The 19,022-nt window shown below is 43.0% G+C and overlaps 1 protein-coding gene across 3 annotated transcripts in view; it reads right to left on the reverse strand.

Moving 5' to 3' along the window:
* Positions 1 to 1,075: 1,075 nt before the first annotated feature.
* Positions 1,076 to 19,022, reverse strand: part of PLA2G15 (phospholipase A2 group XV) — a 59,848-nt gene continuing 41,901 nt past the window's right edge. For all 3 annotated transcript variants that reach the window (XM_069740262.1, XM_069740261.1, XM_069740260.1), the window contains exon 6: positions 1,076 to 2,712. In XM_069740262.1, coding sequence (XP_069596363.1) covers positions 2,201 to 2,712 — 512 coding nt within the window. In that variant the 3' untranslated portion in view covers positions 1,076 to 2,200. The remainder of the gene's footprint in view (positions 2,713 to 19,022) is intronic.

The following is a 19,022-nucleotide window of genomic DNA, read 5'->3' on the forward strand; positions in this document are numbered from 1 at the left end:
GAACAAATTGAGGTTAAATGAAATTGTGAAAAAAATGTATTTTCATTTTTACGGATCAATTTGTGAAGCACTTTGCATTTGTTCAAAGTGCTCACTATGCATCTAGATAAGCTCCTTGGGGTGTCTAGTTTCCAAGATGGGGTCACTTGTGGGGGAGCTCCAATGTTTAGGCACACAGGGGCTCTCCAAACGCAGCATGGTGTCCGCTAAAGATTGGAGCCAATTTTTCATTGAAAAAGTCAAATGGCGCTCCATCCCTTCCGAGCCCTGTCGTGCGCCCAAACAGTGGTTCCCCCCCACATATGGGGTATCGGCGTACTCAGGACAAATTGTACAATAACTTTGTGTCCAGTTGCTCTTTTTACCGTTGGGAAAATAAAAAAGTTGTTGCTAAAACATAAATTTTTGTGACTAAAAAGTTAAATGTTAATTTTTTGCTTCCATGTTGCTTCTGCTGCTGTGAAGCACCTGAAGGGTTAATAAACTTCTTGAATGTGGTTTTGAGCACCTTGAGGGGTGCAGTTTTTAGAATGGTGTCACTTTTGGGTATTTTCAGCCATATAGACTCCTCAAACTGACTTCAAATGTGAGGTGGTCCCTAAAAAAATGGTTTTGTAAATTTCGTTGTAAAAATAAGAAATCGCTGGTCAAATTTTAACCCTTATAACTTCCTAGCAAAAAAAAAAAAATAGTTTCCAAAATTATGATGATTTATTAACTATTTTGTGTCACAACTCAGAATAAAAATTGAAAATTTTAAAATTGCAAAATTTTAGCCAAATTTCCATTTTTTTCACAAATAAATGCAAAAATTATCGACCTAAATTTACCACTAACATGAAGCCCAATATGTCACGAAAAAACAAGCTCAGAACCGCTAGGATTCGTTGAAGCGTTCCTGAGTTATTACCTCAAAGGGACACTGGTCAGAATTGCAAAAAACGGCCGGGTCATTAAGGTCAAAATAGGCTGGGTCATGAAGGGGTTAAAGGTTCCCTGTCCTTGAAGGGCGGATGCCCTCTCTTGTTGGTACTGTCATGGATGATAGAAGTGACATTTAAAATTACTGACAACATTTGTATTTAAAACATTTATTTAAATTTTGAGGCACAAAAGGCAAACATTTAACATTTAGAAAAAAAATTCACATCCCAAGAATACGAAAACGCATCATGTATATAAATTTGGCAGTTTCAGCTTTGACAACCTGATTTCTGGAACAGACATTGTGGTGAGATGGTGAAGGTGCATCCTGCAATGTCCATCACATGGGGAACGGCCTATCTGCTGACTGTTAGGACAGCCTTAAGACATGGAGGCAACATACAACACAATACAATATTCAGGGGCAAATACTATTCATGTGCAAGAATATCAAATCGGAATATCTTCTGTTACATATTTAACAACAACATCATTGAGGTACACTGTCAGAGCCGACATTACATTTTTTGTAAACACCTTCACTTGTTCCTGTAGGTCACAAATCGCTTTTATAAGCAAACATCTATGCTGTAAAGCAGTGTTCCCCAAGTTCGGTCCTCAAAAGCCACCAACAGGTCATGCTTTCAGGATTTCCTTAGTATTGCACAGGTGATAATTGCATCACATGGACAGGCAAGCATTCAATGACCTGTTCAATACTAAGAAAATCCTCAAAACATGACCTGTTGGTGGCTCTTGAGGACCGGAGTTGGGGAACACTGCTGTAAACCATCTGTGCATTATGATCAGACACTCATTTGAGGGCTCAATTAAATATCACATGGATTTTTAAGAGTTTTCTGGTTACATCAAAATGTGACTGAAAAACATATATGTCTTAATACACTTAAATAATGGAATATTGTTCTTCATACAATAGTTTAAATATGACATTTTATTCATACATTAAAAAAAATATAAAATACATATATTACACACACTTGTGGGTTATGAGTTGTTGAAAAAGATATTGAGCATAAATGAAGCCCGAGAAACACACGGCGTGTCGAATCATAGCAACCCAAGAAAGCATCTTCCAGCAATGCATGATCTCTATAAATAACAGACTGTCTGCACAATAGGCCTATTGTATGGAGACCATCTCTTCATTTATGCATTAAAAGTAGAGATCATCTGCTCTTGTGCAGCAAACCATATGGTAGATGACTACCAAAACCAGTGCACAGAAGGCAACACCACACCCAAGAAATACAAGCTAGACCCCCAGAAGGAGCTTCTTGATGTAGGATATAGTGGTGATATTTGACAACATGGCAATGTGTTCATTTCCCGGCAGCTCCACCAGATATACTGCCTGTTTCTGAAGGCCTACCCACTTCCGACACTGTAAGGCACTTTCTATGTTGACTGTTCCATCTCCAGGTCCATAAATGATGTTTGGGTCCTTGTCTGGAAAAGAATCATAGTGAAATGAATCGGGTGTGTCAACCTCCGTTCCATAAAGGCAATGTACTACCACCCCTGGAGCAGTAAGAGAGGAGATAAGGCTTTCCGTTTCTTTTCTCATAAACCAACCCTCCTTAAAGTCAATGTCATTGTAAAAATTCTGGTAGTCCTTCAATGTGTAGTTCGTAGTTGGTGTGGTTACAAAAACTTTACTGGCTGGCCAAGTGTTATCATAGGGTAGTAGCCAACTGGTGGTGACTGCCGAGCGCTGCTGGTCACGGATCCGCAAGGAGCTGATGACTGGAATTCTATTATTGTCTCCTAAAACACAGATCAGAAGAGAAAAAAAAAATCCAAAATTATAAAAATATCGGTTTGGACAAATACAATCTAAGCATATAAAAAAAGTGTGCATAATGTAGATATACAATAAGAAAATTTTAAATCAATATTGGACATGGATAGGGGTCATTCCCCGTCAAGTGAGCCAATGAATAGAAGATGCAAAATGTGAAGAAACCAAATTAAAAATTCTATAAATCTGTTATTTTTTTAGTTTTCAAAGTTGTGAAAAAAAAAAAAAAAAAATTTCTGTATTCTATGCCTACATGTTTCTCCTCATAACTCAGGCCACAAACAAGGTAGTGAAATGGGACAAACACCATTCAACTCAGAACAGTACAGGCTTTGAGACATGTCAAGAGTATTTTTGTTAATATTTTACCCATGTGGAATCAAAAGCAAAAGTTCAAAAACGCAAGTGTATAATCCTATGTTTTCCCAAATAATATATAGTTTATTGGAAAATTCTCATTTTAATCAGTATAATAGCGCCAACCTGACACGGTCGTTTACTGGGCACAATCCTGCTGACAGGTTCTTTTTAAGTGCAATGCTCATATTTTAATTAGGTTAATGAGTTTTTATTTAAATAACAGAAAAGTAACCCTATACATTTTGAATAAAAAAAATATATATATATTGCTCTAGGCCATGGTCTCCTGGGATTATCTGTCTTTGCTAGGATTTTAAAGGGGACAGAGGAGTTAGAGATTCCAGGAGCCGAAGAATTTACTTTAAAACGTCATGCAACGTTAACAGATCATGGAGATCTCTCCTCCCAGACTGACCAGGGGAAAATCTGTACTCGAAGACAGATTAATCATTATTGAGATAGAATAGTTGGTGCTTATAAAACATTCTATGGCGAGGGGAGGGAGGAGCTAGAAGTGGACATTGTGCTGCAAGTTTGACTGAAATAGTTAAAGCTCTAAGGCTATGTGCACATTTGCTGCGGATCCGCAGCGGATTTTACCACGCAGAAACGCTGCAGATCTGCACTGTGATGTACAGTACAATGTTAATGGGGAAAAAAAAAATCGTGCAGAAAAATCAGTGCGGAATTGCTGCGGATTTCATGTGCATGTCACTTCTTTTGTGCGGATCTGCAGCGTTTCTGCACCCCTCCATGTTAAAAGTCCACAGTGGCAAAATCCGCACAAATTCCGCATAAAAACCACAAAAAATCTGTGACAAATCCGCAGCTGCGGATTCTGCCAGGAGCTGCGGATTTTGTGCAGAAAATTCTGCACCTCTTTTCTTACGTGTGCACATAGCCAAAAAGTTCTATGAAGAACTAACTTCACTTCTGAGAAATGGGGAAGTTTGTACTCAAAGACAGCCATCTGCAAGTCGATAATTTGGTGAATGAAAGCTCAATCCAGGAGGAGAAAGAAGCAATGGACGTGAACTTTGAATGAGTTTAAAGGGAACCGGTCATGTCTGATAGCACAACTTGTAGATATAGGGTTAATCTACAGGTATATAGCATTAGAAAGGTGCCTGGCTGCCGTACTACATTTGCAGCTCCTGGGAGAGAGTGAACCTTTTGGCAATGTGCACACTTTGCGGATTTCCTATGGATCCGCAGCGGGTTTTTTTCCGCGCGGAAACGCTGCAGATCCGCAAGTGATTTACAGTACAATGTAAATCAATGGACAAAATAAAATGATGCGCTAATTGTGTGGAAAACTCCACACTGAAAGCGCTGCGGGTTAAGAGAAGGAGCATGTCATTTATTTGGGCAGATCTGCAGTGTTTCTGCACCCATTGACTTGCATTGAGTAGGGCACATCCGCAGCAAAACCGCAGATCTCAAAAAGATCTGCGGTTTAGCTGCGAGAAATGCTGCAGATCGGGAGGGGCGGAGTGTGTTGCGTGTGTGGGCGGTGACTGTGCGGGGGAAAATGTGCGTGTTTGCGGCGATTGCGTGGCTCCTTGAGGGTGTGCGCGTGTGCAGGCATCGTCCGAAGGGACTACAAGTCCCATTGGGCTATGCCTGCTACAGTGGCAGTGATTGACACATTAGCCAATGATGTAAAAAAGCAGCAACCAGCAGCACTCAATCAACCAGGATGCACGCTCCAACGTCCATGGATCCACTGGACCAATACTCACAATGTAGAAAAAGAAGCAGCATCCATTCCAGGTGAAGGGTATATGAAAGAAAAGTCTTTATTCCGCCATCACATCATACTAAGCCAATGATGGGACATTAGCCAATGATGGGACAGCAGTAGTCCCATCATCAAGGCAATGTGTTGAATGTAAAAAAACAAAAAAAAACAACAAACAGTACACAACAGTACATACTCACCATCACTTGTCACTTTGCTCCACAAAGCCAGTGTCACCTGTAAAAAATTATTAAAACAACAAATATACTCCCTGATCCACAGAAATCCTATTAAAACGAATATCCCACGACGATCTCCTGTGGGAGAGCAGCAGCATCAGCTGATGCAACCGCTCTCCAAGGGCGCCAGGAATACAATGACGGGAGGGAGGTATCCTTCCGCACTGTATACCTCCGCCACTGTAAAAAAAAAAAAAAGTCCCTAGTCTCGCTTGTGGCACTGCTGTGTGAGAAAGTTCCCACGCAGCAATGGCATAAAGTGAGACCAGTGAACTAGGGTAACCTCTCAGTGATGCTCTGCAGGAGCCATTGTCTCCTGTCAGTGTGTGACTGGAGGCCTATAGAGCAGTGACATCTCCTGATGTCACTGTGCTATAGGGGAGATCGTCGTGGGACACGCGTTATTAATTGGACTGCAGCAGAAAGTGAGAATACAGTTTATTATTTTTAATTTTTTGCTGGCGATCGAGTATGGCAAGTATGGTTAAATTAAGAATATTAAAATACTTTTTTCTGGCTGTGTGTTTTTTTAACTCACTACTATAGAATTAGTAATGGATAGGCGTCTTATTGACGCCTCTCCATTATTAACCAGGCTTAATGTCACCTTACATTAGCAAGGTGACATTAACCGCTTATTATCCTATATCCCACCGCTACAGGGGAGTGGGAAGAGAGGGGCTAAGTGCCGGAATTGGCGCATCTTACAGATGCGCCATTTCTGGGGCGGCCAATATCCATGGCCCCTCTCTAGGCCATGAATATCAGCCTGCAGCTGTCTGCTTAGCCTTTCTGGCTATAAAATATAGGGGGGACCCAACATTTTTTTTTTCTGGGTCCCATTTTAATAGCCAGTAAAGGCTACGCAGACAGCTGTGGGCTGATATTCATAGCCTGGAAAGAGGCCATGGGTATTATCCCCCTTCCCAGGCTACAGATATTGGCCCCTGGCTTTCCCCCTCTGGCACAGAAAATTGCGTGGGAGCCCACACCATTTCCTCCCCCCCGTTTTATTCTTTATGTTCATTAATCAACATCGGCCTATCTATGGATATATCTATCTATAGATATAACTATCTGGCTACTTTCACACATCAGATTTTTGCCATCAGGCACAATCCGGCGAGTTTTGAAAAAAAAAAAAAAAAACCTTAAATGAATAAAAAAATAAAAAAATTTAAAAAAAAGTAGGAATTAGTCCTACCGGTAATAGTGTTTCCAGGAGTCCATCATGACAGCACCACCAGGAGGTTGTCCTTCTTATGCTTGATAGGGACAGGAACATAAGAGGTTATATAGCCCCTCTCCACCTCCACCCTTCAGTGATTTTTCCAAGTACCACACCAGGATGGATGCAACTCTTTTATTGGTATTCCTTTCTACACATGTTTACATCACATATCAAACAGGAACTCAAGGGAGGGTATATAAGGGGTGCTGTCATGATGGACTCCTGGAAACACTATTACCGGTAGGACTAATTCCTACTTTCCAGGAGGTCCCTCCTGACAGCACCACCAGGAGAAATACCAAATAATTCCTATTTTAGGGCGGGATTACCGCCTGGAGGACTTTCCTCCCAATTGTAGTCTGTTGGTTCGCTGTAACATTTATAGCGTCTACAGAACGTATTTGATCTAGAATAAGTTGTAGCTCTGCATATTTGGTCCATAGAAGCCCCAGTGCTTTCTGCCCATGAGGCCGAGACTGCCCTCAATGAGTGCGCTCTGAGACTTTCTGGTGGGTGTTTCCCTGCCGAAGATATAGGCTGCCCTGATAGTTGACTTAATCCATCTAGCTAGAGTAGCTTTGGAGGGCCTTCTTCCCTCTGTTCTTTCCGGCCATCTGGATGAATAGTTAGAGTCCACTCTCCAATTGTTTGTGATCTCTAAGTAGTGTGGAATTGTCCTCTTAACAGCTAAGGCGTGAAGAGAACGCTCCTTCTCATTACTATAATTCTGGCAAAATGTGGGTAGAACAATCTCTTGACTTCTATGGAAGTCAAAAAGACCTTAGGGAGAAACCCGGGATCTAGTTTAAGGATGATACAATCATCTTGAATTTTCAGGTATGTATCTTTAATGGATAAGGATTGAATCTCGCCAATACGTCTCGCTGAAGTTATTGAAACTAGGAAGAGGACTTTAAAAGGTAGCAGCTTTTAAGTCTGCCTGATTTAGTGGTTCGTATGGATCTTTACAAAGTTCGTTCAAGACCAGGTTTAGATCCCAGGGAGGTACTGTACTGCGAATTGTAGGCCTAAGTCTTTGGATGGCCTTAAATCTCACTATCCATGGATGAGTAGCTAACAAAGTCATAAAAAGTACAAATTTCAGCCCTTAGTTCCTTCTAACGTACTAGGTCTTAGTCCTTTATCAAAGCCTGACTGGAGAAAGTCTAGGATCTTAGGGATGTTTGGGCCCTCGGACAGACACAGGAGTTGTACTCTGAACAGAACTTCTTCCATACTTTCCCGTATATTGTGGAAGTCACAGGCTTCCTGCTGCTCTGGATAGTGGCAATGACTGGATCTGAGAGGCCCTTTGACCTTAGGATTTTTTTTCAGGATCCATGCTGTTACTGTCGCAGATCCGGGTTCTAATGAAGTAGAGGGCCCTGGATAAAAGATCCAGTCTTGCTGTTAGATGGATTGGCTCTTCCAAGGACATCCATTTTAGTAGAGGAAACCAGCTCCTTTTGGGCCAGTATGGAACTATTAGGATTACTGATGTCTGGCTCTCCTGGATCTTCCACAAGGCTCTCGGTATTCGAGCCAATGGAGGAAAAGCATATGCCAGATTTATATCCCACTTCTGAGCCAGGGCGTCTATTCCTGACAGCCTGTCTCCTGGATTTAGAGAAAAGAACCTTTGTCTTTGTATTTTTCTTTGAGGCGAATAGATCCACCTCTGGGAAACCCCAACGTTGGGTTAAGTGGAGGAAGATTTCCTGATTTAGGGACAATTCTGTGGGGCATAACTTGTCTGCTCAAAGTCGGTTACCTGGTTTTTCGGTGCCTTTTAGGTGAACTGCCATTATTGATTTGACCGAGCTCTGCTCAGGAGAATATTGTATCTGACAGGTCCTGTAAATGGTGATGTTTTGGACCTCCTTGGTGGTGAAGTAGGAAGGCTACTGTTAAATGGTCAGAAAAAAATATGGATGTGTTGGTCCTTTAACTTTCACCGATCTGTTTTTAAGGCTTCCCAGACTGCCCTGAGCTCTGTAGTTTGAAGACCTGCTTCGTATTGACGCAGTCCAAGTTCCTTGAGTAGTCCTCCTCCATGTGGGCTCCCCAGCCTCTGAGACTTGCGTCTGTAGTGATGTTCACACACGGAGATATTCTCCAAGGTCTTCCTTTCTCGAGGTTTGTTGGTATGGTCCACCATGACCGTGATCTGTTTAAGTCTCTGGATAGACGCACTTTGTTGTCCAGGGTTGGGTCTCTGCCGTCCCACAGTGACCGAACTTCCTGCTGCAAAGGTCTTGAGTGATACAGACTCCATTGAATGCTGGAAATGCATGATGTCATTAACCCCAGCACCCGCATTGCCTTCCTTATGGAGGTCTGTTTTTGCTTATGAAACATTTGAATCTTTTTGAATGATTCTTGCTTGTGTTGCGGGAGGTACGCATGTTCCCGAGTTGAGTAAAGGTACCGTCACACTAAGCGACGCTGCAGCAATACCGACAACAATCCGGATCGCTGCAGCGTCGCTGTTTGGTCGCTGGAGAGCTGTCACACAGACAGCTCTCCAGCGACCAACGATGCCGGTAACCAGGGTAAACATCGGGTTACTAAGCGCAGGGCCGCGCATAGTAACCCGATGTTTACCCTGGTTACCATAGTTAAAGTAAAAAAACAAACACTACATACTTACCTACCGCTGTCTGTCCTCGGCGCTCTGCTTCTCTGGTCTGGCTGTGAGCACAGCGGCCGGAAAGCAGAGCGGTGACGTCACCGCTCTGCTTTCCGGCTGCCCGGCGCTCACAGCCAGACCAGGGAAGCAGAGCGCCGAGGACAGACAGCGGTAGGTAAGTATGTAGTGTTTGTTTTTTTACTTTAACTATGGTAACCAGGGTAAACATCGGGTTACTAAGCGCGGCCCTGCGCTTAGTAACCCGATGTTTACCCTGGTTACCAGCGAAGACATCGCTGAATCGGTGTCACACACGCCGATTCAGCGATGTCAGCGGGAGAGCCAGCGACGAAATAAAGTTCTGGCCTTTCTTCCCCGACCAGCGACATCACAGCAGGGGCCTGATCGCTGCTGCCTGTCACACTGGACGATATCGCTAGCCAGGACGCTGCAACGTCACGGATCGCTAGCGATATCGTCTAGTGTGACGGTACCTTAAGATCACTCAGAGAAACAACTTCCTTGTCTCGGGTTTGAAGTTTGATTTTATTAGATTTATTAGCCATCCTAGGCTCTTTAGGACTGACATCGTTGTTAAATTCTTCATTTGTTGAGAGGAGTTTGCTATAAGCAGGATGTCGTCCAGATAAGGGACAATCAGGATCTCTCTCTCAAAAAGGCCATCACCTCTGCTCCGTCTTTTATAGCAAATCAGATATTGTTGGTGTGAGGCGTAGATGGGAACCTGGTAGTAAGCACTTTTTAGGTCTAAAGTGCTCATTACTGATCCTTTCTGGATTAGAGGCATGACGGATTTGAGGTACTCCATCTTGAACGGTTTGTAGGTTACCGACAGATTTAGATTTATGATCGTACGGTATTCTCCACTTTTGTTTTTTTTGTTTTTTAATGGAGAACAGGCTTGAATAGTGTCCCTTGAACCTCTGAGAGTGGGGTACCGGAATGATGGCTTTTATCTGGTAAAGTTCCTGAATATCTTTTAGAAGTCTCTGGTGAATTGTCAAGGAGTGGGTCTGAGTCAGACAATCTCCTGGGAGGTGATTGGCTGAATTCTATTCTGTACCCCCACTCTATCGTATTTAAGATCCAAGAATTTTGACTGATTTTTTCCAGCCTTGTAAGAATTGTCTGCTGGTTCTTGGCTTCTGATCCTGAAAAGGTACCTCTACCACCTTTCGGGTAGCTCCATCTTCCGCATTTCCCTTTCCCTCTATAGTCCTGTCTGGGATGGGAACAAGTCCTCCGAAAGGACGGTGGATTTTTCGGCTTTTCCTCAGGAAAGCCTTTCTTCTTGTCTTCTGCTTTTTTCAAGCAGTTCGTCCAAAACTGGACCAAAAACATGAAGGCCGGAGAAGGGTATTGAACACAGTTTGTTCTTTGACTGCGTATCGCCAGACCATGACCTGAGCCATAGAGCTCTTCTTGCTGCGTTAGATAGGGCGTTGTTTCTTGCTGCGAACCGAACTGATTCAGCTGAAGCATCAGCCATAAAGTCTGTTGCCATCTTCAATAACGGTAAAGACTTGAGGATTTCCTCTCTGGGTGTTTCATTGTTAATTTGGGTTTCTAATTTTTCTACCCACAGAGTCATTGACCTGGCTACTGAGGTAGCCGCGATATTAGTTTTCATGATAGCTGATGACGCTTCCCAGGCCTTCTTGAGATCTTCTGATCTTTTGTCTATAGGGTCTTTGAGTCCAGAGGAATCTTCAAATGGTATAGCGGTCTTTTGAGATCTTGGCCACTGGTATATCCACTTTAGGTACAGATTCCCATACTTTGGTCTCGTCTGGATCAAAAGGGAGTCGGTATTTAAAATCTTTTGGGACTACTAGCTTCTTTCCGACATCCTCCTATTCTTCCAGGATCATTTCTGTTATATGGTGGTTCACCAGAAACACCCTGTTTCTGCGAGCTCTGAGCCTGCCAAACATCTCATCTTGGACCATAAGGGGTTCTGTGGCCTCTTCCACCTTCATGGTGTTTCTAACAGCCTGCAGGAGTATGTCCGTGTTTTCAGAAGAGAACAGATATCTTTCTCTCTTCTGGGAGGATGGCTGAACATTCGCCTTCCATGGAATCAGATATACAGCAAGTTGAAAGCTCACCCTCTTCTGAGCTAGGATCCTGCTCCCACCTGGGCCTTTTAGGCTGGGGGGGATTCAACTGGCATCAGGGTTGATACTGTGGACTGTACCTCCTCTCTATTGATAGTTTTAATACTATCTAGAAAGGAGGACTGCTCCTCTTTAAGTAGTCCTGACATACAGCCGTCACACAATTTCTTAGAATGTCCATCTGGAAGTTTGTTAGAACATAGTGGACATCTATTAGTCTTGCGTTTAGGAACTGCCACTGAACGTTTGGGCGCTTTATCCTGCAATAGAGATATAAGAAAGCCCTATAGCTTGTGTGACTAGTGCTGTGAAATAAACCCCACTATGTATAACTTACATGTTCTGGGGCGAGCTCTGAGGACTGTCTGCACGACCTGCACCTTCCATGTTCCTAGGACAAGTGTGCTGTCAGATGTTTGTGTTTAAATAGATTGCAGATCAGGAGGACAAGGCAGATGATTTGAAGCCCGGTAAGGCAATGGACCTGTATGCATCCCTGATGGAACGGTGAACCGTGGGCGGGAATTCCTCCCCGGCCCCACTAGCACATCCCACGAGGCCGCGTTCTCTCGGCGTCCCTGCCGGCAGCAACGAGGCCCGGGCCAGAACCCCGCCCCTGGAACTGGAAGTGGACGCCGTCGCGCCAGGATACTTATCACCGCCGGCGTGTGGCCGGGTACACAGCTGCAGAGCCCTCTGGAGAGGGGTGCGCCGAAGATGGGAGCACACAGCTTGACCCGCGCTGAGGGACCTCCCTTGGTATCAGCGCGCTCTGCGGAGTCTGCCGCTGGAGCAAGCCTCCTATGCTCAGAGCCCTCTGGAGAGGGATGAAGCTTCCCGGGAGCTCTGCTCAATCAGCTGTCCTAGAATCTTCGGCACAGTAAGCCGCACCATAATTCCTCTGCATCGATCCCTGATAGGGACAGGAAAAACACTGAAGGGTGGAGGGCTATTTAACCTCTTCTTTATTCCTGTCCCTATCAAGGATAAGAAGGACAATCTCCTGGTGGTGCTGTCAGGAGGGATGTCCTGGAAAAAACATCCTTTTTTTTTTCCTGCTGGTCAGTTTCTCAGAGATGTACTAGCGCCAGATGGCCACATGTTTCATCCGTTTTTTGCTGGATCCGTCAAAAAAGCTGTTTCTGCCGGACGGAGAAAACATACAGAAGAATGTTTTTTTTTGTACGGCGAAAAATATATGAAACTGAGATGTTAAATGATGAATCCGGCCTCCGAATCTTTTTTCATGCATGTCTCCATTCAAATCATGCACATTTTCCGTTTTTTTTATTGTTTTTTTAAAGAGCAATCAGTTGCATCAGTTTTTCACCATTTGCAACGGATCCGTTTTTTCAAAAATTCGCCGGATCCTGCCTGACGGAAACAAACTGATGTGTGAAAGTAGCCTATCCATCTCATTCTTTCCCTCTCAGGCTGGCGTCACACTTGGCGTAGGAAAATACGGTCCATTTTTTACAGGCGCAATACGCAGAAATGTTCCCAGAACAGTGTTCTGCATGTAATCCGTTGGCAAGGTTGGCAAGACTTTCATTGGCGGATTTTTTGCGCAATACGCTGACCAACACAGCATGCTGCGATTTTCTACGCCCGTAAAATGCGGCTGCGAAATATACATCTGATAGGAGCTGCCCCATAGAGAATCATTGGTCAGTGTGCAATGCGTTGTTTTTGCACCTCTCATACGTCCGTAAAACTAGTGTGACGCCGGCATCCGTCTTTCCATCCATCCGTCCATCCATCTGTGTGTAATGGAGTGTGTTGGACAAATGTAAAAGGAGGTTGGACAAGAAATAACTTTTTTTGTTCAATAGTAGATCTTTATTTAGCTTTCAAAAACGCATACAAATCCGCATGGAAAAAACGCATCAAAAACGCACCTGCGTTTTCTGGCAAGAGAGGGAAGAATCTGCACAGGAAATTCCACAGGCAAATCTGCAACGTGTGAACATACCCCTTCTCCTGGAATGGGCGCTGTGCCTTCAGTACAGCCACCTGGCACCTTTCTAATGCTATATACTTGTAGGCAAATGGTGTTACCTGATCTGAGGTTCACTTTAAGGGGTCATTCCAATATAAAGTGAATCTGTATCCTGTGCACAGCGCCAGTTAAACTAATCATATCTGGGGGCTCATAAGCTGATATGAAACTAAGAGAAACCTTAACCCCTTTCTGACATGTGACATACTATCCCGTTGAGGTGGCGTGGGCCCGTATGACCACCGACAGGATAGTACGTCATAGCGATCGGCCGCGTTCACGGGGGGAGCGCGGCCGAGTGTCAGCTGCCCATCGCAGCTGATATCCAGCACAATGTGCCAGGAGCGGTCACAGACCGCTCCTGGCACATTAACCCCCGGCACACCGCGATCAAACATGATCGCGGTGTGCCGGCGGTACAGGGAAGCATCCTTGCTTCCCTGAGACCCCCGGAGCCCCCCGAAGGTCTCTTACCTCCTTCCTCGCTGCAGGCCCTGGATCCAAAATGGCCGCGGCATCCGGGTCCTGCAGGGAGGGAGGTGGCTTCACAGCGCCTGCTCACAGCAGGGCACTGAGAAGCCTGGAGCTGTGCATGTCAGATCGCCGATATGACACTGCTGTGCACTGTGTCAGATCAGCGATCTTACACTATAATATGATGCCCCCACCCCAGGGCAATGTTATAGTGTAAAAAAAAAAAAAATTCACATGTGTAAAAAAAAAAAAAAAATTAAAAAAAATTCCCCAAACAAAAAATATTGTTCCTATAAATACATTTCTTTATCTAAATAAAAAAAACAAAACAATAAAAGTACACCTTTAGTATTGCCACGTCCGTAACGACCCCACCTATAAAACTGTCCCGCTAGTTAACCCAGTGAACGCGGTAAAAAAAAAAAAAAAAAGGCAAAACAACGCTTTATTATCATACCGCCGAACAAAAAGTGGAATAACACGATCAAAAAGACGGATATACAGGTCCTTCTCAAAAAATTAGCATATAGTGTTAAATTTCATTATTTACCATAATGTAATGATTACAATTAAACTTTCATATATTATAGATTCATTATCCACCAACTGAAATTTGTCAGGTCTTTTATTGTTTTAATACTGATGATTTTGGCATACAACTCCTGAGAACCCAAAAAACCTGTCTCAATAAATTAGCATATTTCACCCATCCAATCAAATAAAAGTGTTTTTTAATAACAAACAAAAAAAACATCAAATAATAATGTTCAGTTATGCACTCAATACTTGGTCGGGAATCCTTTGGCAGAAATGACTGCTTCAATGCGGCGTGGCATGGGGGCAATCAGCCTGTGACACTGCTGAGATGTTATGGAGGCCCAGGATGCTTCAATAGCGGCCTTAAGCTCATCCAGAGTGTTGGGTCTTGCGTCTCTCAACTTTCTCTTCACAATATCCCACAGATTCTCTATGGGGTTCAGGTCAGGAGAGTTGGCAGGCCAATTGAGCACAGTAATACCATGGTCAGTAAACCATTTACCAGTGGTTTTGGCACTGTGAGCAGGTGCCAGGTCGTGCTGAAAAATGAAATCTTCATCTCCATAAAGCATTTCAGCCGATGGAAGCATGAAGTGCTCCAAAATCTCCTGATAGCTAGCTGCATTGAACCTGCCCTTGATGAAACACAGTGGACCAACACCAGCAGCTGACATGGCACCCCACACCATCACTGACTGTGGGTACTTGACACTGGACTTCAGGCATTTTGGCATTTCCTTCTCCCCAGTCTTCCTCCAGACTCTGGCACCTTGATTTCCGAATGACATGCAAAATTTGCTTTCATCAGAAAAAAGTACTTGGGACCACTTAGCAACAGTCCAGTGCTGCTTCTCTGTAGCCCAGGTCAGGCGCCTCTGCCGCTGTTTATGGTTCAAAAGTGGCTTTACCTGGGGAATGCGGCACCTGTAGCCCATTTCCTGCACACGCCTGTGCACGGTGGCTCTGGATGTTTCCACACCAGACTCAGTCCACTGCTTCCTCAGGTTCCCCAAGGTCTGGAATCGGTCCTTCTCCACAATCTTCCTCAGGGTCCGGTCTCCTCTTCTCGTTGTACAGCGTTTTCTGCCACATTGTTTCCTTCCAACAGACTTACCATTGAGGTGCCTTGATACAGCACTCTGGGAACAGCCTATTTGTTGAGAAATTTCTTTCTGGGTCTTACCCTCTTGCTTGAGGGTGTCAATGATGGCCTTCTTGACATCTGTCAGGTCGCTAGTCTTACCCATGATGGGGGTTTTGAGTAATGAACCAGGCAGGGAGTTTATAAAAGCCTCAGGTATCTTTTGCATGTGTTTAGAGTTAATTAGTTGATTCAGAAGATTAGGGTAATAGGTCGTTTAGAGAACCTTTTCTTGATATGCTAATTTATTGAGACAGGTTTTTTGGGTTATCAGGAGTTGTATGCCAAAATCATCAGTATTAAAACAATAAAAGACCTGACAAATTTCAGTTGGTGGATAATGAATCTATAATATATGAAAGTTTAATTGTAATCATTACATTATGGTAAATAATGAAATTTAACACTATATGCTAATTTTTTGAGAAGGACCTGTAAATAACCATGGCACCGCTGAAAACGTCATTTTGTCCCGCAAAAAACGAGCTGCCATACAGCATCAGCGAAAAAATAAAAAAGTTATAGTCCTCAGAATAAAGCGATGCAAAAATAATTATTTTTTCTATCAAATAGTTTTTATCGTATAAAAGCGCCAAAAAAAAAAATGATATAAATGAGGTATCGCTGTAATCGTACTGACCCGAAGAATAAAACTGCTTTATCCATTTTACCAAACACGGAACGGTATAAACACCTCCCCCAAAAGAAATTCATGAATAGCTGGTTTTTGGTCATTCTGCCTTACAAAAATCAGAATAAAAAGCGATCAAAAATTGTCATGTGCCCGAAAGTTTTACCAATAAAAACGTCAACTAGTCCCGCAAAAAACGACCTCACATGACTGTGGACCAAAATATGGAAAAATTATAGCTCTCAAAATGTGGGAACACAAAAAATATTTTTTGCAATAAAAAGCGTCTTTCAGTGTGTGACGGCTGCCAATCATAAAAATCCGCTAAAAAACCCGCTATAAAAGTAAATCAAACCCCCTTTCATCACCCCCTTAGTTAGGGAAAAATTAAAAAAATTTTAAAAAATGTATTTATTTCCGGGTTAGGGCTAGGGTTAGGATTACATTTACGGTTGGGAATAGGGTTGGGATTAGGGTTAGGGGTGTGTCTGGGTTAGAGGTGTGGTTAGGGTTACTGTTGGGATTAGGGTTAGGGGAGTGTTTGGATTAGGGTTTCAGTTATAATTGGGGGGTTTCCACTGTTTAGGCACATCAGGGGCTCTCCAAACGCGACATGGCGTCCGATCTCAATTCCAGCCAATTCTACGGTGAAAAAGTAGAACAGTGCTCCTTCCCTTCCGAGCTCTCCCGTGCGCCCAAACAGGGGTTTACCCCAACATATGGGTTATCAGCGTACTCAGGACACGATATCAGATTAGAGAAACAACGGAAGCTTATTGCCAATAAAAACACTGAATTTTATTAATACATATAAAATCTAAACAAGTCCAATAGCAGTCAGTGGAGATAATGTGACAGAATCTACTGTCTGCATAGGAAAGATACACCAAAAAGAAACCTATAAATAATCAAATGATCCCAAAGATTGCAGATAAATAGACAGGAATGAACCTAGATGTGCATAACATAATATGGCATAGAATTACACAAGCCCAGCAATGAGAAAAAATAGCCAATAACTTCCCATACAAGTGGTTTATATAAACCATACATATATCACAGTGGATAAAAGTCTAAGATATGTGGGCTGAAGGTAGCATGCCTACAAATATATGTACAGCAATCACATGCCTCAACTATGGTTAAGAATATGCTACAAAAAACCAAGGGTAATAGAAAATGCGTGGCAGAAAAACTACCTAAGACAAAGTCTATACAGGTTCTAAGGATCCAAAGTGGGATTACTACACTCACCTATATGGTAGCTAAAAAGTGCGTCTAGTGCTAAAGTGCAGGGCATAGGGACAGGTCAAGGTGTATTTTACCTGAGAATGCAGGTCATTAGATGGACCATCTACTATGCAGACAGTATATTCTGTCACATTATCTCCACTGACTGCTATTGGACTTGTTTAGATTTTATATGTATTAATAAAATTCAGTGTTTTTATTGGCAATAAGCTTCCGTTGTTTCTCTAATCTGATATCTTGTATATTTTGGAAGTGCCCCTGATTTAGGCCTTTGTTTTGGGTACTCAGGACACGTTGGACAACATCTTATGGGGTCCAATTTCTCCTGTTACCCTTGGGAAAATACAAAACTGGGGGCTAAAAAAGCTTTTTTTTTTCCACAAAAATTATTTTTTATTTTCACGGCTCTGCATTATAAACTGTAGTGAAACATTTGGGGGTTCAAAGTTCTCACACCACATCTAGATAAGTTCCTTGGGGGTCTAGTTTCCAATATGGGGTCACTTGTGGGGGGTTTCTACTGTTTAGGTACATTAGGGGCTCTGCAAACGCAATGTGACGCCTGCAGACCATTCCATCTAAGTCTGTATTCCAAATAGCGCTCCTTCACTTCCGAGCTCTCCCATGCGCCCAAACGGTGGTTCCCCCCCACATATGGGGGTATTAGTGGACTCAGGACAAATTGGACAACAACTTTTGGGGTCCCATTTCTCCTGTTACCCTTCGGAAAATACAAAACTGGGGGCAAAAAAATAATTTTTGTGGGAAAAAATTTGTTTTATTTTTACGGCTCTGCATTATAAACTTCTATGAAGCCCTTGGTGGGTCAAAGTGCTCACCACACATCTAGATAAGTTCCTTAGGGGGTCTACTTTCCAAAATGGTGTCACTTGTGGGAGGGGTTTCAATGTTTAGGCACATTAGTGGCTCTCCAAATGCAACATGGTGTTCCATCTCAATTCCAGTCAATTTTGCATTGAAAAGTCAAATGGCGCTCCTTCCCTTCCGAGCTCTGCCATGCGCCCAAACAGTGGTTTACCCCCACATATGGGGTATCAGCGTACTCAGGACAAATCGGACAACAACTTTTGGGGTCCATTTTCTTCTTACCCTTGGGAAAATAAAACAAATTGGAGCTGAAGTAAATTTTTTTCTGAAAAAAAGTTAAATGTTCATTTTTATTTAAACATTCCAAAAATTCCTGTGAAGCACCAGAAGGGTTAAAGGGACTCTGTCACCTGAATTTGGCGGGACTGGTTTTGGGTCATATGGGCGGAGTTTTCAGGTGTTTGATTCACCCTTTCCTTACCCGCTGGCTGCATGCTAGCTGCAATATTGGATTGAAGTTCATTCTCTGTCCTCCATAGTACACGCCTGTGCAAAGCAATCTTGCCTTGTGCAGGTGTGTACTATGGAGGACAGAGAATGAACTTCAATCCAATATTGCAGCCAGCATGCAGCCAGCGGGTAAGGAAAGGGTGAATCAAACACCTGAAAACTCCGCCCATATGACCCAAAACCAGTCCCGCCAAATTCAGGTGACAGGTTCCCTTTAATAAACTTCTTGAATGTGGTTTTGAACACCTTGAGGGGTGCAGTTTTTAGAATGGTGTCACACTTGGGTATTTTCTATCATAGACCCCTCAAAATGACTTCAAATGAGAGGTGTTCCCTTAAAAAAAAAAAAAAAGGGTGTAGTAAAAATGAGAAATTGCTGGTCAATTTTTAACCCTTATAACTCCCTAAAAAAATAAAATTTTTGGTTCCAAAATTGTGCTGATGTAAAGTAGACATGTGGGAAATGTTACTTAAGTATTTTGTGTGACATCTCTGTGATTTAATTGCAGAAAAATTCAAAGTTGGAAAATTGCGAAATTTTCGCAAAATTTCCTTTTTTTTTCACAA

The sequence above is a fragment of the Ranitomeya imitator genome, chromosome 9, assembly GCF_032444005.1.
Source record: "Ranitomeya imitator isolate aRanImi1 chromosome 9, aRanImi1.pri, whole genome shotgun sequence".
NCBI classification, from domain to species: domain Eukaryota; kingdom Metazoa; phylum Chordata; class Amphibia; order Anura; family Dendrobatidae; genus Ranitomeya; species Ranitomeya imitator.